We start from the raw sequence: 21,890 nt of genomic DNA on the forward strand, positions 1-21,890 counted from the left end.
ACCAGGAAATAAATTTGCAGGCTTACCTTGTCTCATTAAGAGAGAAGGGAAGAAAACTATTCCTTGCCTTAGAGCTACTAGGCTTTGTTAGCTTTGGAGAACCTGCAAGGTGGAAGAAACTTGGAGAGGAAGAACACAGGGAGCTGGTCCTGAGTCAAACCAAGAGACCAAGAGGAGGTAACTGTGGAGCTGATCCAAATCCAAGTTCGTGATGGAAACTGAAACACTTCCTGTGCAAACCAAAAGGACCTGTGCTTGTTTCAACCCACAGAGTTGCTTGACTGCAAGGAAAGGTCCCTCCCTCCCTCGAGGGTGAAGGTGTGCTTTTGGTCCTTTTTGTCAGTCCGTCCAGCCCAGCAGTGCTGAGGCCCTCTGATTACCTGAGTGCTTGGGAAGATCAGTCAAAACATAACCTGTTCAAATCAGAGACATCACCTCTAATCTTGGAGTTACATGGAGTAGCTCCTCCAGCCCAGCCTCTCCCTGGATGCCTTTTCCAGGCATGACACCCTTCCAGGGAAGTTAGGAATGGCCCTCCTGGCTCTTCTGCACCTTGTCCAGTTGCCCACACGTGACAGGGTCGCCAACACATCCGAGGAGAGGGCACCACACCAGTGTAAGACATGTAAGTGTCCTCCCAGGGACATAAGGGACCCTCCTCAGGGCAGCCTTGCAGCTCTGAGCTCTCCCAGAGACCATGGCAGGGAACCACATGTGCTTTTTTTCCCCAAAAAATGCTTTCTAATGGCTTTTAAAGACCCCATAAACCTATGGCGTCCATGATGTCCTGATCAAGTTGCTTCACCACTTCATCACAAATGGCATGACAACATCTCCCATTACTTTCTCTGGTCCTCCACCTGCTAGTCTTACTGCATCTACTGGGGTTTATTTGCTCTTTTTTAAAAGTTTGATTATTCTAATATTAAACACCATGTTGTGCATGATTTTACAGAAATCTCTGATATTTCCAATCTTTAAATTTAATTATTCAAGGCTGAATGCTTTAGGGAGCTTCAAGAATGCTTTAGGGAGCCCTTTGAAATCTATCACATCTGCTGTGTATTTAAGGCTTTTAAAGCAGCATTAGCACATACATAAACACTTGATGACTGAGATCCTGTTTTCTTAAACATTTATACAACCCACAATTTAAAAACTGGATATTTTTCATTAGTGTATTTTTGGGCAATTAAAAATATGTGGCAGCTTCAACTAGATATTTGACTTATGTCTGCGGAGGCCACCTTAGCAAAAAATCAGAGCTGACACCGACAACTTCAGCAGAAGGACAGTTCTGCCCCCCAGATTTCAGCTGAGCACTTACAAACCCAAGAACACTCAAAGCAGGAAAAAGTCATGGGGAATTTTTCATGCCAATAAATAAATAAATCTTCCATCTGGACATGCTGGTTTATTTTGGGTTTATTCCCTGTAATTAAAAAGTGTCTACCATTAAGATGCTTTACCGTTGGGGACCTTCCATTACCTGCTTGCTGAGAGACAACACTCCCCCTGCTCTGTCTGATCTGGAACACAATTAATTAAACTTAACTCTTAGCTGAACCAAAAGATTATTCAAGCTACCCCTTATACTGCTGCTCTCATTTAGTGGCCTGGGAAAATTCTCAGTAAGTAATTTTTTTCATTTAAAAACGAGCAGAAATCACAGATGCAAACAGATATCACATGCTGTCTTCAGAGCATCTTTTAGAAAAAGAAGTAAAAACATCAAAGATAAAGGTCAGGAGAGTCACATGCTTGTGCTCCAAGTGTGCAGAGTGCTGCAGACACACCAGCCAGACAAAGAAACAAAAAACAAATAAAAACATTTCAAATAACCATCTCTTCCCCCAAATATGTTGTAGCATCTCTATGACCAAAGGATAAAGAAGGAAAACACTAAAAATTGAACTCTGAAACACTGTTTTCTCAGGGATATTAATTTATTAATGTAAGCCATCATCATTGCCTTATATTTCATCTGAACCAAAAAAATCATCTTAATTCTGGTTTCTGCAGAGGAATGCTTGTTATGCAACCACAGGCTACAAAGACTGCATAATCCACCTTCCTTTCCTCCAAGAACCTTTCCCCAGAAGTAGTTACATAAAATAATAAAAAATTAAATAGGCAACTTCTAACATGATACTTCACAATTATAAGAGATATAAAAGTAAAGAGAGCTAAAAAGTTTAAAAAATACATCTCCATGCAAATCAAAGTGAAGAACTTAAGAATTTAAATTTTGATTTCTGACCTCCCCAAATGAGATGATTTAATATTTCAAATTCATGATGAAGGTCATCCTGGATTTTATATTAACTGGGCTCAGCCAAGGTTCTGACATCTCAGAAATGCATTCCCTAAACAGTTCCATGGGGCCAAGCTCCTGACAAAATAACAAATTCCTTGAATGGTTTCCTGTATTGATGCATTAACACACAAAAAAGCCCAGAAGCAGAAAAAGATTTAGTGCTTTTCTTAATGACACAGAATTAAAGAAGGCCCCAATAAAGAGATTATATTTCTACAGCTCAGGAAGACACCTTCTATTCATGCTCAGCTATGCCATTATTGAAAAAAATGATGTTTTATAAAAAAAAATTATGAGAATTACCCAATTACACTTTTTGAAGGCCTTTGTAGGGAAGACACATTTAGAAACAGTTAAAATATCCATGTGAAGTAATTTCATATATATCAAGGAAAAGAAAATTATACCAAGCATACTGCAGTTGAGTTCACTGTTCACTAAGCAAAAAAGATTAATTCTATTTCAGGTAATATTTTTCGCTTCAGTTTTGGATTTTTTTTGGGGAGAAGGATGTTTGTTTTAGGTTAGATTGGCTTATTTTAACATAATGATCTAACTTCCTCATCTCCCTCTAAAATTGTTCTGTAACTCCTCCAGACTGAACTACAACTCCTGTGTTCCAAAGTTGTTGCCGGGCTTTGTCACCTTTGCCAGATGCACTCTGCCACTGCCACTTGGGGGAAAAAGAAACACATTTGTTATAACATAATGCACAATTATTTACAGTCAGGCACAGCACAGCAGCAACAATTCCCTGAGTCACAGGGAAAAAAAAAAGAGACAGCTGAAAGGCAAATAACAGTAAAATATTTTAGAACAGCTCAATAAGAATAGTTTTCTCATAAGTTATTGGATCTTGATTATACCCCAGAGTTAGCAGTCTCACACACTTGGCTGCATCAAGTACACATCAAGATGATCACTTTGACTATTTTTGTGCTTTAAAATCACTTCAATAATTCAGTAGCTCAGGGTTGGGACAATCACCATCTAAAGAGAACAATCAGCCCATGTGAGCCCTGCAAAGAGCTTTTCCATCACCTCCTTTGCTTTTTCCTTTCTCCTTTTCTGCTCTCCCTCCTTTATATTACACTCTTCAACTCCATCCCCTTTATCTCACCCCTCACTCCTTACTGGCACTTTACCCTTGGCATGGGCATTACTGAGAGCATCCCTCCCTTCTTCATTGCTGAATCAAGACAGGGAAATAGTTTGATTAGTCAGCTGCTGTAGGAAAAACATAAGATATAAAGTATAATACAGAAGGTATAACTATATTAGCATCTTAAAAATGCTGTTAATACAAAAGCTCCAATTCACTCTTCTTCACTTAATTTTAAAATATCTTCATTTCTGCACCTGAAGTTTCTTTGCAATTGCCCCTGTGCTTGGGAGAAAAAATACTTACTTCCAGAAACTATTAGAGAGTTTATTACTATGCAAATAAACACATCTTACTCATGTTTTCTTCATCGTCTACATCCATTGTGAAATATCTTTGCTGGTTTCTTGCTTGGCAGAGACGGCTTCTGTCTGGAAAACAGGGAGGGGAATACTTAGGCTTTAAGGTACCAGCTTGTTAGGTTTAAAATTTATTATTAATAACTTAAACATCCTTTAAAAGAAGCAGCCCAGGCTTAGCATTGGGCTGTTTGGGTAAATCCTGACCAAAGATCCCTCCTAAAACAGAGATGTTCATCAGTGACTGAAAGATGCAGCCCCAGTCTGCCAAAGGCCAGAGTGGGATGATGAAGACCACAATGAGGCTTCCCCAGAGTCTCCTCCAGGCTGAACAAGCCAAGTGCTCTCAGCTGCTCCTCCTATGGCTTCCCCTCCAGACTCATAACTTTCTTGGCAGACTCCTTTGGACAATCTCTAATAGCTTCATGTCTTTTTTACATTGTAGTGCTCAAACCTGTCCCCAGGACTCAAGGTAAGGTCATGCCAGCCCAGAGCAAAGTGGGACAATCTCCTCCCTTGCCCAGCTGGGGATGCTGGTGCCTCATGCCCCTCCTGGCTGCTAGGGAACTTGCAATCAAACAGGTCCCTTTCCACAGCACTGCTCTCCAGCCTTTCATTCCTCTCATGTCCTGGTCTATACACACAGCCAGGGTTGCCCTACCGCAGGTGCAGAATCCAGTACTTGCCCTTGTTATTAAACTTCTTATGGCTGGGGACTGACCAGCCCTCAAATTCATCAAGGTCTCTCTATAGGGCCCCTCTACCCTCGAAGGAGTCAACATCTCCTTCAGTTTAGTCTCAGCAGCAAACTTATTTAGTATTCCTTTGATTCCTGCCTCCAGGCTGTTTGTGAAGATGTTGGAGAGCACAGGGACAAGGATAGAGTGTGGAGCCCCACGAGGGACTGAACACACACCTGATGTCACCCCATCTACTTATAACCCCTTGTGCCCAACCCAAGACAGTCTGCATTACACATCAGCCCACTCCACTGTTACAATAGGAAATTAGTTGACTGTAATCAACAGGACTTGTAAGTAATTATCGCCTTAATTAGCACAGCACAGCAGCTCCAGTTACTCCTGCAGCACCACTTTGTACTCAAGGACTAAGGAGTTTACAAATTCCTGGTTTAACTTCTACCAAGGAGATCAGTGAGCTCCCTGAGCCAAGCTAGACGTGAGCTGCCCAGCTGTGGAGCTGCCCCACACTTCTACACTATGAATAAACTCTCCTGAGGAGCTGGGTTATCAGCCTGGGCTCAGCACCTCACCCCACCGCCTGAAGGAGAGAAAAGGCAAGCTCCTGTCTGCTAAAAGCAGAGGCAAACAGAAACTCTACTTGCATTTTTTTTTTTAATCATTTCAGTAACTGTGCTGAAACAGATTCTGAAAGAATCGAGGAAGATAAACAGCCAAGGACGGTTGACAGAAGAGCCCTAAGGCATCTAAGAGATGCAATCCTACAGTGTTACTGCAGCCAAATGACACAAAGCTTTGTGTTTTAAGCTTCAACCACATGTGTTTAAGATTTAGACTACTCTTGGCATATTAAGAATGATCACTTTTTTTCCTAATCCTTTCTTACAAAAAAATGCGTGAGTACAGTTAGCAGTGCTCAGCTCCTCTCTCCAGTCCCCAAAACTGCACCAGCAGATCACTCTGGTATAGAACATAAGAGTCACAGAACCACTAACTTCAGGACCTTCAAGATAAAGTTCACCCTTTGACTGAATATGAGTGTGTCCACTGAACCAAAGTATGAAATGCCACATCTGTTTGTTTCCTGAGCAATTCCAGGGATGGCATTTCCATCCCACCTCCCAAAGCCAAGCCTCCCTCACTCTTAGAGGGCACTACAAGACTGTGTGTGTTTTATACAAGTAACTGATTTCCATTACAACTAATTTCTAACAACCACACACTTCAAATCAAAAATACTTGGAAGAGAATGTATCAAATATTTGAAGAGTATGCAATATTGTGGATGCCCCAACCCCAGCACTGTTCAAAATCAGGCTGGATAAGGCCTTGAGCAACCTGGTGTGGTGGGAGGTGTCCCTGCCCACAGCTGGGACTCCATGATCTCAAAGGTCCATTTCAATCCTTTAACATTCTACAACTCTATGAATAATGAGTAGGGGACAGTACTGAGCCAGGCAGAGAAAAGGAACTCAGTACTCTGTATACAGATCTATCTTCCAAACCTCCTCCCACTGTAATCCATGGATGTTTTTTTCCCCCCACCTGGCTTTCAAAGGTAGAGGATTTGAAAATAAGAAAAAAGGTTTTTCAAAGTGCTTTCATATAAAATAGGACCTATGCCCTTAGAAAGAGAGGGGAGATGTTTTCACCAAATGGACTCTGAGCCCAGGCTGCTCACTACAAGAAAAGCTTCCTCTCTTGCCAAAGCATGGCTTGATTACTTCTGCAATCATTAGTGATTCGGTTATCATTTCACTTTGAAGGAGGAACAGCATTTCTGGGTTCTTTGACCTTACAAACTTTTATTCAAGCAGCAAAACTGCATTAATAAACACATTCACTGCCTGTAAACAACCCGTTGAGCAACTGACATCTAGGAACATCTCAGGTCCTACAGACACTGACACCACATGAGGCTGGGTAATGGTCAGTGGCATTTGAGCAAGGACACCTTCCAAAAGAACTTCATTGGAGCTGTGCATCTGCCTTGGACACCAAGGTATGTACGATGAACTCCCGAGTTTCATTCCTAAAATCCTGCTATGGGATAAGGGACACATCTACAGTAACATTCTCAGCACTGGAAAAAACTTTTATTTGGGAAAAAAAATATATAAGAGTAAAGGAAAAAGCTTAATTGCTGTTCAGAGATTAAAACTTTCAAGAACAGCAATAAGGAATAAGTGCCATAAGTACAAAGTGATTTGGGTCAGTGAATTTACAGCAGGTTCTGTGTGGAATGGGGCTGTGGCAGAACCAGCTTCATGGCTACAGGGACTGTTTTCTCTCAGGTATACTGATAAAATAAATTGAGGGTTTGACTGCACTGTGCTGGTGTAGCAGAGGGGAGTTTTTTGCTCATAACACAGAGCAATAAACCTACACTCAGCTCTTACCTACATTCACTCACTGAAGCCAAGGGATTCTGCACAGCAGCACACCCTGAAATGTTCTGACTGCAAAAACCCTTCTTTTCCTAGATGTATTAAAAGCCAGGCATACCAAATGGGAAAACAGTATCTACATGTATGCTAATTTAAGCGGAGCCAGGAAAAAGTACACTTTTAATCCTCTCCTGGTTTTAAAGACTTTAATTCCTGTAAAGTATTTCCAAAGATAGAAAGAACACCAGAAGTACTTAAAAATGCAGCAGCCAACACAACAGAACTCGCCTTTGTTTCGACAGGAGACTGCTTAAGAGATTTTTAGGTAAATGTTAGCTATAGCAAGTACATAGCACATGACGACTTAGAGATAACCTGCATTTCTTCTGTTTCAATATCCTAGGTATTGACTGCATGCAAAAAAAGAGTTGTGAAACACCTTAAGAGTTACCTTGGTTTATTCTCATTACTGAGAGAAAACCTAAATATGCTTTGAAAGAGAAATTTAGAAGCTAACAACACTTTAAATTCAGCAAATGGCATATATGGAAAAAATCCCATTAACCTGAGAGATGTCGCAGAACTATCAGAAAACAGTGCAAGTCACAAAGTTGCAGTTTTAGAGAAGTTTCATATTTGTTAAAAAGTCCTCTCCTTCCGAACTTTCAAAGTCAAGTGAAATAAAACAGTGGGAAATGGATCTTGCTCAAAGTATTTCCAACAAACTGGATTTCTTATGAATCCAAAGCGCAAACACTGAAGCTGCACTTAGGAAAGAGGTTCAAACCTCATCTGAAAACGACATTTGCAGCACCACCACTCCTCCCAATGACTCCTTTGTTCCAGCATTGAAATGCAGCAATGAAAGCCCTACCTTTCCTCTCAGATCGCTTCATCCTCCTGCGCTTCCGGGCCATGCTGCAGAGGTTCCCCATGCCCAGAGCCATGGCTTGACATGATGCCATGCACCCCCCAGCACCTGTGCCACCCCCCACGCCCTCCCAAAGCAGGAGCACCCTATTCCCAAAAGGAGGGTTATTCCTGTGCTTCCTCTGCCCAGCCCCTGGAAGCCTGGAGTGCACTGATGCACAGTCCAGGGAACAAAGATGAGCAGAGGATGCAGCTCACCCTCACCCACTGCCAGAGGCACATGTGACAATTAACCCTTTGTCACACAGAAAGGGCAAGGAAGGACAATTCTCTGAGAAGGGCTAAATCAAAGGCATCCTCACTGCTAGGTGTGGAAAGGCACAATTAATTTTTTTTTGTTATTAATAAAGGAGGGCAACTCTTCAGTCTTGTAGCTCACAAACAAGGAGAGACATAAGCAAGGAAATATTTTTACAGCCTAGTGCATGAAACAAGATGCCTTCAGCATCTTTTACAACTGTTTCTCATGTTACCATTTCATACACTGCCTCAAAAGGTACAGAATGCAGTTAGAATAGCAGGAATACATTAATACGCCAGTCTTATATACACTTTAGCCACAGGCTTTCCACACAAGGGTTTCTATCAGGCCTGGACAAACATTACCTGTGGTATTTTCCAGCTTTTTCACAAACTAAAAAGTAACATGTGACATTATGGAATTATGTGGTATCATCCTGTTTTCCCATATGAGTGACCAACAAACATATATTGATCCTGTTGATCCTACAGATCATCAGCACAGGCTGAGGGTTGCAGCTATTCTTTAATCCTGCCCTCAGATTAAACCTCACAGGACAAAAAAGCATTTTCCAGCTGCTCTCAAACCTTTTTTTCTCAGTACATCAGGAACAGAGCACTAGACTGAATCTAAATGATCTCTGGTAGATGACTTACATGCACCATCATATTTTGACTACTATCCAGGCTGGCATTTTCTGGAAAACATTGCCACTGGCATCTGAAAGTAAGAGTACTTCACTAACCAAACCTAACATACTCCAGCTTACCACTGGAACTGAGTTGATGTGCTAAGAGGAAGCTCTACCTGCTGGCACTCATTCCCCAGATCCCAGATAACAACAGCTTTTACATCTCCAGACTGTGATGGAGAGCAGAGACTGAGTGACTGTAATTATTTCTGTATGAAGCCTAAGCACTAAAAGCTTCAAACTTCCCCACTTCAAAGGAACTCAAGTTCCACTTCAGCATCCATCTTATTAGACATTACTTCTCTGAGAATGAAGAAGGAGCAACAGCATAATTTGAGCTCAGTTGACACTGAATTTAGAAAGAAGAACTAACCATGGAGGAACAAGCCACCAATGCAATAGTCATGCCACAGTCACACATTCACCACTAAGAAGATCAGGAGGAAATGAGTCCCATCAAAGAGCACCTCCCCAAACTAGTGCTGTGCTTAATTTGGTGTGTTGTTCTGCATGCTAATTAACAGTTTCAACCCAAGTTTCACATTTCAATACATAGTAAGCTGTGTGTGACAGACCAAGGACATGGAGGGTGAGGTATCTACATCTACACAACTCTGAAGGAACAGCAACAATGACAAAGAGAGAAAGGGAAAAAACATCCCTTAGGGGATGAGAATTCATTTTGAACCTTGGAGAAAACAGCATAATTTGTAAAATGCAAAGAACAGCCTGTGCAACTACTGAACCTTTTACCATAATTCCTTCAGCTGCTCAAATTTTTACCACCTTGTTCTCAGCATGGCCAAGATTGAGATACATAACAATGTGTATTTCTCCTTGCTTCTGGGAAAGAGTTCCTCCATTAGCTATCTGAAGCCAAAAGTGATTTTGCTTTTAATAAGTACTTCATCTGCCATAACCTGTCAGAGATTTGATTCACAAAATTTCGTGTGAAGACTGAAAAGAGACTTCTTCAGGTCACCTTTGTAGCCCTCCTCCCCAAAGCAGCTCCTAACTCTACCAACCCCTGCTCCTCAAGGCAGTCTGTGGGTATGACTCTCAGGAAGGAGGCCTAAGACAAGGCCTTGAAGGATGACAGCTTTGAAGAGAGAAAAAGATCTCCAAGATCTGACTCTTGTCTAAAGAACATACACAGTGCACTTGGGAGAGAAACTTGGTGACCCACTGCAGGTGTAACATTAACAAGAGTTTTAGGAAATAAAAGGTATCAAGATACTAGGAAATAAAAGATAGAACAAAATCATTAATCAGTGGTTTGAGTTGGAAGGGACCTGAAAGCTCACCTCTTTCCAGCCCCTGCCATATGGGCAGGGACATCTCCCACTAGACCAAGTTGCTCCAAGCCCTGTTCAATCTGCTTTTGAACATTCCAGTGATGGGGCAGTCACAGCTTCTCTGGGCCTCACCACCCTCAGAGGAAAGAATTTCTTTTTAACTTCTAATCTAAATTTATCCTCTTCTAGTTTAGAACTATTTCTTCTTCTTTTATCACTATCTGTCCACATGAAAAGTCATTTTCCATCTTTTTCATAAGCCCCCTTTAGGTACTGGAAGGTCACAATGAAGTCTCCCAGAGCCTTCTCTTCTCCAGGCTGAACAACCCTCTAATAACCAATCTGTAATGTGTATGAAGTTAAATACTCAATATCCTTAAATATGTTATAATGTCCACATGATTAGACAAAAGCAGGTTGAAAACCAAGTGCAAGGAAGCAAATGCTGCACACAGAACAGAACTATGGCATTCAAGGTTAATGAATGTGTTGGAAGCAGTAAATCCCATAACATTTCACACATCTGACACTCGCTGAGCATCAAGGAGAAAATAGGCTGCCTTCTCTCTAAAGAAAAAGCAGTTCCCAGGTGGAATTTGGGACCTACCCATCTCCAGTACTCCCATTTCACCTGCATCCCTGAACCAGGAATGCAGAGACACTAAACAACTCAAGCATATTGCACCCAAACCCCAGAGGTAAACTAACCCAGGTGAGATCAGAAGCAACAAAGCAAGACTAATGGAAAAGTTCAGCATCTCCTCAATTCTCCTCTCTGCCACCTAGCCCAGTAGAACAAAGCCTATTATTCCATGGATTTATGACTTGTGATAGATGGAGTTTTGTGATGAAGGATTTGTGAGCCCAATTTAGAGACCCTGCAGCTGTGGCATCTCTAGTCCCTTCTCATCAGGTTCCCTGGCAGCAGGAAGCTCGAGGCCATGCTGCAGTCCCTATTTTACATAGATAAAAAGCATACTGACATACATCACCTATCATATGATAAATTTTTAATAGCTATCATGTGAAAATCTCCATGCACCAAAACATCCTTGAGAATCTCAATTTACTTATAGATTTGGCCCCCATTATCAGCTTACTTTACATACTCTTAAAGAAATACTCATACACTGTGTTTTTGAAGTGCTTGTAAAGATTTTTCAATTTTTTTGCTCCCACAAGCAAGCTGGGTATTTTTCAAGCACAAGGACAATATTACAGGCCAACAGCAGTTTTCCTTTTAGTTTTGTGTACTTCAGCAAGAACGAATATAGATCAGCATCAACTGCTAGAATTGGTAGGAGCTAAACTACAGCCTGAGAAGCTGCTCTGCACAAATTCCAGATCCAGAGCTGTTGGCTGCATACTGGGAACCCCAAGAGCTCTGATATAAACCTCATACTGGAGTTTACTGGTCAGCTTGGAGGCTCTTCCTCAGGTGATTAAATTCATTCCAACAGCACCATCTGCTGTTACAGAAATAATTGAGGGTGCATCTATTATTCTCTTGACCAAGGAAATCTAGAGCTCTGCTCCCAATTAGAAATAACTTAAGATGTTTGCAGATGTATTCCTTTGTCTCTAACCTTCTTACCAGGTTACTGTTAGGACTGAACATCTCAATTTAACATATTTTTTTTTCTGAAGGACTCATCAATTATCTGTAACTGTCAGAAATGCATTTATGATGTGCTACCAAGGCAAAAGTGGTAACTATTCAGAGAGGAAAACTGAGGAGCCTGGACCTCGCAGTAAATATTAATATTTTCAACATAATTTAAAAGATAATTGATACAGCTATCCAGTGCTAAGGAAAATAATTGCTAATTGGAAGAAAAATCTAAAATAGTTTTGAAGGAGATAAAAAGAAATTCAGATCTCTTGAAAATGTTTTATAAAAAAAAAAAAAGAGTCATAGAGGTATGATGATGATTTGGATTAGGAGGCAGACTTACAATTTGGTCTTATTTCTTCTTTTCCCACCAAAATCAGTTATTAAGCTTTGCTCAAACACTTTGCAAACTCTCATGTCTTACATGCCAGTTCTGCTTATTTACTTTGTTAATACGCATTGGGTACAAATTTACACCCAGAAGAGTAACCAACTTTTTGTAATATCAACTTGTAAACCAATATCGTCTGTATTTTCAAGCTGCTGATCCAATAATTTTGAAGGGATTCAAAGTCCAAACATAAATAAAAGTAAAAGATAAAACAAGAAAGTACTAAATAAGTGTTTCAAGTACATTAAGATGAAGTTTCCCCTCCTCCAAGCTATGAGCTAAATGAATCAATCAGAAAACAGAGAATCCTGCTCCATGGTTACAAATGCAGTGTGCTTACCTTTTTAACTATTGGAGACACATGCTGATTCTGCAACCTGCAAGAAGAGAAAATCCAGTCAATTGCTTGGCTCGTTAAAATTTTGTGCATTACAAATAGCAACCCCTGACCTTAAAAGGGACACATTTCTGGCTGTCTAAAAATAAATAGTCCATATTACAGATATACAGGCCCAGAGCCAAGTCTTTTGTTACCCTAACAAAGACATTCTGGACAAAAAGAAATTAAGAAAAGAAATCAAGACTCGAGATGCCTAATACTGTTTCAGATGAAACATTCCTAAGGTACAAGCAGTTATGTAGCAGAACCAATTTGCAATCTCTGTACCTTCTAGGAGAGAGGTTCAGCAAAAATGTGGTAATAATGGTGTAAAACTGATATAAACATCTGTGCTATCACAGCCAACTTGAAAGCAAATCCGCAGTTCTCATCTTGTTAAGATTTTTTTTTAATTTAGAGCTTCAGTTTTTACTTTTAGGGAGTGATTTTAATCCATATGAAAGGCCCCTCATGCAACAACCCCCTTTCCAAACACCATTTTCTTGATGCCACTGACATCAGACTGCATTCTCCTGCAAAAGAGGAAAATCCCTCAACTACCAGCAGTGGGGTGGAAAACAACTGGCAGATATAGGGTAAAACACATTCTTAAGACCCTATTCTTAAGGTCTCTTCCAACTCAAATAATTGTGATTCTGATTCTAAGGAGGATGCAGGATAATGGGGATGCTGTGAGCAGGTTTTTTTTCCATGAGTAAGCACAACTGTTGGACCAGGAACAGACAGCTTTAATTTAACAGACAACCTCCTAGTTCTACAAAAATACTGATGGGGCCTTGCCAGTGTGAAGATAAGACTATTCTAAAACAGTTCCCAAATCACAATCACATAGCCCACGAGAGGGTGCTGGTACCCTGCAGAAACCTGCACTGAATTCACGTTACACACAGCACAGCTACACAACACAACCCGATGCCTGCACATCTCTGAAACTAGTTTGGTCAAAAAGGGATCTGACATAATATTTGAAGTCTATAAACTAGCATGTTGCATTGATTTGATCCCAGCTTTTAGGACGTTTCAGTTTCAACACTTCATAGTGGCATTTTCCAATAAAAATAAAAATATCAATGTAAATACTACATTGGTCTTAGCATAAGCAGGAAAAATGCCCAGAATACTGAGTTCAGAGTCAAAGTCCCAACCTAGTGTTCCCATATCCACAATATAAACTTCCAAACTCTTTGAAAATGAGCTATAAATTAGATATGGCATGAAATTCCATAATTTGTGACAATAACCACCAAAAATGTGCTTTAAAAACAAGGTTTTGATAAATTCCTTTCCTATGTGAGTGTTGCTTTCAGTTACAAATTAATCCTGAGAAAACACACTGCTAATAGTTTTTAACTAAGTTTTTATATTAGTATATCCTTGAGTTAATTTAGCTTTCGCATTATCTTCCTTATACACAACATTATTGCAGTCAGTAATTCCTTAACAAACTAAAAACAGTCCATGAAAATTGAGATTTTAACTTTACTACTGAGTAGCAAAAGTCCTTACATATTGATAGCCACAGTGAGTTTTACAGAGAAAGAACCAGCCAGGGTTAAGAGTTAGGAAAAAAAGCTTACCTTAATAATTATTTTTGTTATACTGTAAGCAGTAAAAACAGGTGGAGTTAAAACTGAGACTTGTAACACCTTAAACCAGTGAAAACTAAATAGAAAAGGAAAGGAAAAACTACTATGTTATAAAAGCCAGGAACAAGGCTCTGATCTTCAGCATGTCCTACCTGGCTCTGTCCAGTGGCAAATGGCTCTTTTGGGGCTTGTTCAAGTCATTACATGCTTCCCCAATACCTTCTGCAGGGAGAGCCTGCCAGAAGAGGCTCCTCTAGGAGAAGCCACAGACCTTTGCCACAGCATTTCCATATTGCTACCTTGCAAAAAAAATACCAATAAACCAACTCTTTTCCCTTACTAGTGACTTAATTTACTCTAAAAAGTTCAGAAACATGTCCATGATTTCTCCCAGGGTAGCAAAGGATACTTGAAAATTATCTGAAGAACACAACATGTTGGCCACTTAGGAATATCTTAAAATATTAACTTTTTAAAGATTAGCTGAAAATATTTCAAGGCAATGAGAATCAAAACAGACATCTGAGAGACATAAACCTGCAAAAACTACCCAAACACAAGGCAGCAACCTAGAGGCACTCATCACTCAGCACCAGCTCTATGGTCAGGATAAAAAAACCCATCACTTCCAAACTTTCTGTATTTACTTTCCTATTTAATTTACTTCTCACATGTTGAAAAAGAAAATTAAATCAGTCAAGGCATTTCAACTGCTGATTCATGACAAAAACCACAGGTCTGTTAAATCTAGTGTAGAACAGTTTGGGTTGGAAGGGCCCTCATCTCAATAGTGTCATGCCATGGGTAGGGACACCTTCCACTAGTCCAGGATCCTTCAAGCCACATCCAACCTGGCCTGGGACACTTCCAGGGATGGGGCAGCCACAGCTTCTCTGGGCAGGCTGTGCCAGGGCCTCCGCACACTCACAAGGAAGAATTTCCTCCTAACACCTAACCTAAAACTCTCCCTTAGTTTAAAACCATTCATTCCCCTTACCCTCTCACTGTCTGCCAGTGTAAATTCACTCAGGGAATGTGAGGAAGAGATGCCTTGAAGCAAGACTTTGTTCCTGATCCCAGAAAGCAATAGTGTGAGGCTGCAGTAAAAGACATGAGTTCAGGAAGTGTTTGGACAGCGCTCTCAGGCATGTAGTGGGATTCTGGGGGTGTCCTGTGCAGGGCCAGCAGTCAGACTCCTTGATCCTTGTGGGTTCCTTCCAAGTCAGGATATTCTGTGATTGTGACATGACATGTTTTTTCATACACCAAGTCATGAGTCTCCACCATAAACTATAAATGCAGTTCAGCAGCACAACTACAGAACCAGGTTTTCCTCTGAAAACATTTTCCAACTAAATATGAAGAAACAATTTGACATTTACAATGTACTTCAGTTTATCAATGATTTAAAAAAATAATAGCCCAAATACAACCCACACTACAGCCCCTTTGAACTGCTTATTTAAAATTCTAAAGTACATTAAGAAAGACTAGGAACTGAGCACTACCATGAAAAAAGAAGTTTAGAAAAAAAAGGGCATACATGCTGCAATTGGAAAAAGAAGTACAGTTAATACATGATACAAGCCATCAAATGTTTCTTCTTCCCTTGATATAAAACAAACTCTTTTGGAACTTACAAGCAGGTACACAAGACACTGAAACTTCAAAAGCTATGAAAATTCAGCAGCTATTAAGCAACAGGAATCCATGGATAAAATAAAAAAGAGAATGCTACTCCATCAAGTATTATCCAAGCTTTTACTGCAGCAAACCAACAAAAGTATGTTCATCATTTATTCTAAAACACACAATTATCAAAAAAATATTAAAGAAGAAACACAGCAAAGTATTTTTCAAATATTCTCTCACCAAAAAGTAGTTCCATATATTTGCATAGTATCAACAAGAAACTCCTCACTTCTCACTTTTAATTTTGCCATCTCCTATGTTTGAAAAATAATATTCACAGGTGTACTAGTACATTTGGCATCCTAAAGCCTCAAGAATAAATGTTGATACTGAAACAACATTATTTTAAAATCAAAGGGTTTAATGCTACTCCTCTTTTCACAGGATGATCCCATGTATAAGAGCTGTTACCTTAGAAGAGAACGTGATTGAAGCCAAAGGAATCGTTAACATCAGCAAAATTACCTTCAATGTCTTCAGGGGAGCTTAGGCTTTAATCTTGTTGTTGATGTTTTCACTATAGCTAGTGTTTAAATGTTTACATTACTCATTTAGCTGCTTTAAACATTAGTCAAACCCTAACAGTCCAACAGTGCAACCTCCAGACTAAGCAGCAGCTTTTACAAGGCAACAGAATTCAAGAAGTTGTAATTTCTCTGTTTGGTATTAGTAGTTTTTAGACAACAGCTAAAAAGAAAAATAAGTTATTTTTTACTACAGACAAATTGTGGACAAGAATTTAGGCTACAAGAGAAGCAGAGACAGGACAACCCACACATCCCACCACACTAAGTCCAACACTGGAAGATGTCCCACTTTGAAGCAGATGTTGCTGCACTAACATGGTAAAACTGCTGAAAGTTCTTCTCAATGCTACAGTGATCAGAGTTTTCAGCTTAACACATTAAAAAAAAACAAACAAACAAAAAAAAAAACTGTAAAAATTCCTTCAAGCTTGTATGCGCAGTAACTACTAGAGGAATGCAAATCTTTCCTCCTTTGAACAGCAACAATATTTTCCAGCCTTCACAACAAGGCAGACTTGATTATTTTCAGTCTTATTCCCACCCTAGGGCAAAGATTAGATGCATGTGAACACTTTGTACTTAGCATCAGTCTTCAGAAAAATGCCTCAGAAATCAATGTTTAATAAAAGATGCCAAATAATTATCACTCAGTTTAACAGTGTTCAAAGCCATGAGATTATGTTGTGCATTAAGGATGTGTGCGTATTATGTTGTGCATTAAGGATGTGTAAGTATCTTATCTGGCTGGTACCTGGGAAGTCACTCTCCATAGTCCTTAAATAAAGTTTATTGCTTCAGGAGTGTCCGAACAAGGCACTTTATTCCCAGACCTCTGCCTTTAAAACAGGTTGGGATGGCTGTGCCACTGCCTCCAGCCTCCTGGTGTAACAAGAGATTGCTGACAAGCTGGGAGACAGACTGGGAATTAGCAATGGTGGGAAGAAGTGTGCATGCTAAGCCATACCTAATGTGATACACCCTTCACTGGGGGCTCCCAGACCATGCCTACAGCCTCAAGAACCAATGTGATTTATCCCTAGATTTAAAAGCAGAACACTGAGAGGCCATGTGCTATCTCTCAGCACCTGACAGAGGACAAGTGACGTGACAGATATTTAAACCACCCCCCCGGCTGAAAAGATCCAAGAGGCAAAGACATATCCAGACAACCAATTTATTCAGTTTTGGTGGTGAAAGGCAACTTGACTGCAGTATTGCCCTGAGATGCGATAGAAAGTAAAAGAGGGTGCTGTGACTTCAGTAGAAAGAGTTCACCAAGGTAAAATGTACAAGCTGGAAACATGTACAAGGCTTAATACAGTCACTGATTGTGCACATTTCACAGTGTCAGAATGGTTTGGGTTGGAAGGGACCTTAAAGACCATCTTGTTCCAGCCCCTGCCACCAGTAAGAGACATTTTCCAGTGCAGGGACACCTTCCAATATCCCAGACTACTCCAAGCTCTGTCCAACGTGGCCTTGGATACTTCAGGGATGGGACAGCCACAGTTTCTCTGGGTGACCTGTATCAGGGCCTCTCCACCCTCAAAGCCAAGAATTTCTTCCCAATATCCCATCTAATGCTGCCCTTTGTCAATGGGAAACCATTCCTTCTCCTTCACTCCAGGCCCTTGTCCAAAGTCCCTCCAGCTCTCTTGGAGGCACTGGAAGGGCCTCTAAGGTGCCCCTAAAGTCTTCTCTCCTCCAGGTGAACACCCCAGCTCTCCCAGCCTGTCTCCAGAGCAGGGGCTCCAGCCTTGGAGCACCTCCAAGGCCTCCCCTGGACCCACTCTAACAGGCCCACGTCTTTCTTGTGCTGAGGACCCCAAACCTGGACACAGCACTCCAGGTGGAGTCCCATGAGGACAGAGGGGGAATTTTGGGCTTATCCTTTGACTCTCAATGCCAACCATTCTCCAGCAGCCTGCAGCTCACCAATAGCTGCCCCCTTGGGAGATACAGCACAAACTGCATCTGCTGGGCATAAAATGCCAGAAAGCACAAACTACATCAGGTGAAAACAAAAATCATGGATTGCACAAGTGCACCACCAACAGCCTTTTTACCAGGCTTAATATATTTTTTTTAATATATGTTATACATGTAACATGGAAGAGCTTTAGAGCTCTTTATTCCTTTAGCTTTAACTTGCACCTAACAGGAACTCCATGCACAGAGAAGTTAAAAGGCTGTGAAATAAACCTGAATCACGCTGTTTTCCCAACAAAGGGTTGGGTTTGCTGGAAAACATATTTCCAGGTCAGTTGTTTTCTTGCTGCTTCTCTATTGATATTAATTTTGTGCACTGGGCAGAGCTGGAGACTGCAGAGGAGCGATGCAGGGATGGAACCAGACCACAGCAAGGACTCTGAGCATGTGGTGGCTCTCACCCCATCACACTGGACAAGGAAAAAACATCAAGTGTCCAGTACAGCAGGGACCCAAAAAACCAGTGGCAGCATCTTGAACTGAGTTTTCTTCTCCACACAGGCCCACCTTGAGGCTGTCCCAGAGAGAGAGCATGGCAGCAGCAAGCTAAACTAGAAGCACCCCATGTTTGTGATCAAGTCTCACTGACAGTCTGCATTTCCACAGTGGTGACTTCCAGGATTTTCACATCTGTCTCATCCCTACAAGGTTTTAGAAAGAACAAGCTGGTGGACTTCTGAGAACATGGAAGTGTTACATTTCACTTTTACAAGCACATTTCTGCTTTTCTCCTACTAAAATATGAGCAGATTTGAAGAACTTCAAGCTAACTTTTGATGCACCTTGACTTCCTGCCAGTCTTCTGGGATCCTGGAAGCCTTCCTCAGGATCTGACCTGCAACTGGCTCTCAGGATCTCTCTAACAAGACTGACTCAAACTGCTTCTCTCAGAGCAGTTCCTTGAGTTATTCAACATCAAGTTACTGTATGTTAAAGAAACAAAAAAAAAAAAAAAACCAAGAAAAACCAAACAAAAAAAAAACCAAAAAAAAAAAAAAATCACCAACCACACTTACGGTGTAAAATCTGACTGCCATTACCGCTCGGGTGTGTGGGCAGAGTGTTTGCCATCACAAAATATTAGACATTTTTCAGCCACATTGTGCAGAAATGGGACTTACCACCTTCATATTCAAGAAACTGTAATACACCCCAGAGTTTGACAAGACAAGCAAGGAAAACACCCAGAAGATTTTGGATAGGGCAGGAGAAGAGTGAGAGAGAGGGAAGATGCTGGCATGACAAGGCACAGGTCAGGACCTGTGGTCTAATTACTCACACATGGAATCACAGAATCACAAAAGCTGGAAAATACCTCTAAGGTCATTGAGTTCAGCTCTTAAGACAGCATCTTCACATTCACAACTGAATCATGCTCCCAGGTGCCACATCTACACACCTTTTGAGCACTTCCGGGGATGGTGACTGCACCACTGCTGTGGGCAGTCTGTGCCAGTGCCGGGCCACCCTTCCAGTGAAGGAATTTTTCCTACTAGTCAATCTAAATGTGCTCTGGTACAACTTGAGGCCATTTCCTCTGGTCTTGTCACCTTTGTTGTGCTGTCTGAGAGAAGAAATGTATCCCAATCTGGCTACAACCTACTGTAAGGGAGCAATAAAGGCCCCCTTGAACAAAAACCACATCAGAAGGGAAATGGACCAAACTTGTAAGTGCATCAAGACAGTGACTCAAGACTACATCAGACAGTTTTAATGTGTTCCTCCCAAGGGCTGAGATGTTGGGAAGTAACTCATACATTAATTTTTATTAGCCTTTTTGAGTTCAGATAAAAATTAATAAATAACAAATGATGTTAGGTTATCTGAAAAGCTGAGTATTAAAGTTGTTCCTGATAGCCAAAGAAAATAAGACAAATCGGAGTTGAAATACTTACACTTACTTTATCTACTAAGTTATTTACACAAAATAATCCCAAAGAATCTCCCAGCAAGACAAACCTGAAACTATTTAGAGGGCAAGAATTAATGAATAAGTGATGAAAGTTCCAGATCATAGAATCCCAGACTGGTGTGGGTTGGAAGGGACCTTAGAGCTCATCTCATTCCAAATCCTACCATGGGAAAGGACACCTTCCACTATTCCAGGTTGCTCCAAGCCCTGTCCAACCTGGTCTTGAACATGTCCAGGAATGGGGCAGCCACAGCTTCTCTGGTTAGTCTGTGCATACACAACCCTGCCCAACTTTGCAAATCAGCATCACATCAAAGCAGAAGGCAAACAGAGAAGCACTACAGGGTGATACATGGCTCAGGGAGCCTGAGAGAAGTACCCTAAAGAGCTGCTCAGTTGAGAACAAATCAGAGTCTGACTGTACAAATAAAGGGGGAAATGGAAAAAGGGAAATAATTACCAGTCCTGGAAGGGAGCACTGTACAGAATCAAAGGCAAAAAGCAGTCTGTGCTTTTCAGGCAGAAGTGACACATGCTGCAGATGTTGGCAGAGCAAGTACACTGGATTAGACCCAAGCACATCTACCCTTCTACAACCCTCCAGGAAGCACATCCGGGTGGCCCCAGGAGAAGGGCAGAGCTGCCAGCCTTCCACGTGTGCCACAGGCAGGCAGCTGCCAGGCAGCACCCACTACCAAGCAGCCAGGAGCTCAGGAGAAAGGATGACAAACCCAAGAGACACCAGCCTTCACCTGGGACATGGGTGAAGGACTGAAGAAATTACTTGCCTGTGATTTTGCTGGACACCAGGAGAGGTGAGTCTTCCCTGCTCAGTTGTAGTTCCACTCCAGGCAAACGTGGAGCCACCCAAGATGCCTGCTGCTATTCCCCCATCTCACAGGGCACACACACACCTGGACCACCACCACATCCTTCCTCTGTCTCTGCTGCTCCCAACACCTACAGTAGCACAGGCATAAGGTCCAAGGATGACCTCACCATAGGTTCCCAAGATTTTAAAACAGCAGCAGATTACCAAGGAGACCAGCACTGCTTCTGCACAGACTGTGGTGTACCTGCTCCAGGCAAGAGGATGGAAAATCCCCAATCCCCTGGCACACCAACCCAGGGGAGCAAATAACTCAAGACATAACATTTGCTTCAGGTTCAGGACAACAAAACCACAGAGAGAAAGCCATTTAATGCCATCAAGAATACTTAAGAGATCTCAGCCACAAAAGCAGAGAGTCTATCAGTTCATATGCCAAAAAAACTCCATGCTGAGTGGAATTTGGATTATGAGCCTACTTTACTGACCTTTTACTGTAGTTATTTTTAGACTGAAGTTTCTCTTCTGGACAAAGTACCGAAGATAAAATATTATACATATGCATGTATTTTTAATATATGCACACACTGCATGCATTTTCTGTGAAGTAAAGAAGCAGCTACTGATTCAGAAATACAGGCATTTGGCTGTTCTCTCAAGGATAACCTATGCACTGTGAACATGCACTTTACAAGAAACCAAGTCTTAGCTCTGGGAGGTGAAATCAGCAGCCTCCTAAGATAGATCCAAAAGTCATTTTCTCAAAACTACCTCACTGCACACATATTGAAGTAGTATACACTAACAATGCTGCCAGGACAACTGCTGGATCAAGAGGTATTTGTATGCATTTTAAGTATAACTGGATGTAAAAATACTCAATACAATTTTTGGATTATTTTGTATTTTTACAATTTACATCCAATTTG

At 41.1% G+C, this 21,890-nt stretch overlaps 1 protein-coding gene across 4 annotated transcripts in view; it reads right to left on the reverse strand.

Annotated features, from left to right (window-relative positions):
* ADARB1 (adenosine deaminase RNA specific B1) overlaps positions 1 to 21,890 on the reverse strand; it is a 68,357-nt gene that overhangs the window by 35,022 nt on the left and 11,445 nt on the right. For all 4 annotated transcript variants that reach the window (XM_085585341.1, XM_021532586.4, XM_021532587.4 and 1 more), the window contains 2 exons: positions 12,367 to 12,403; positions 3,776 to 3,850 (listed from right to left, as the gene is read on the reverse strand). In XM_085585341.1, coding sequence (XP_085441467.1) covers positions 3,776 to 3,803 — 28 coding nt within the window. In that variant the 5' untranslated portion in view covers positions 3,804 to 3,850; positions 12,367 to 12,403. The remainder of the gene's footprint in view (positions 1 to 3,775; positions 3,851 to 12,366; positions 12,404 to 21,890) is intronic.

This window comes from Lonchura striata, chromosome 7 (genome assembly GCF_050655825.1).
Source record: "Lonchura striata isolate lonStrDom1 chromosome 7, ASM5065582v1, whole genome shotgun sequence".
Classification (NCBI taxonomy): domain Eukaryota; kingdom Metazoa; phylum Chordata; class Aves; order Passeriformes; family Estrildidae; genus Lonchura; species Lonchura striata.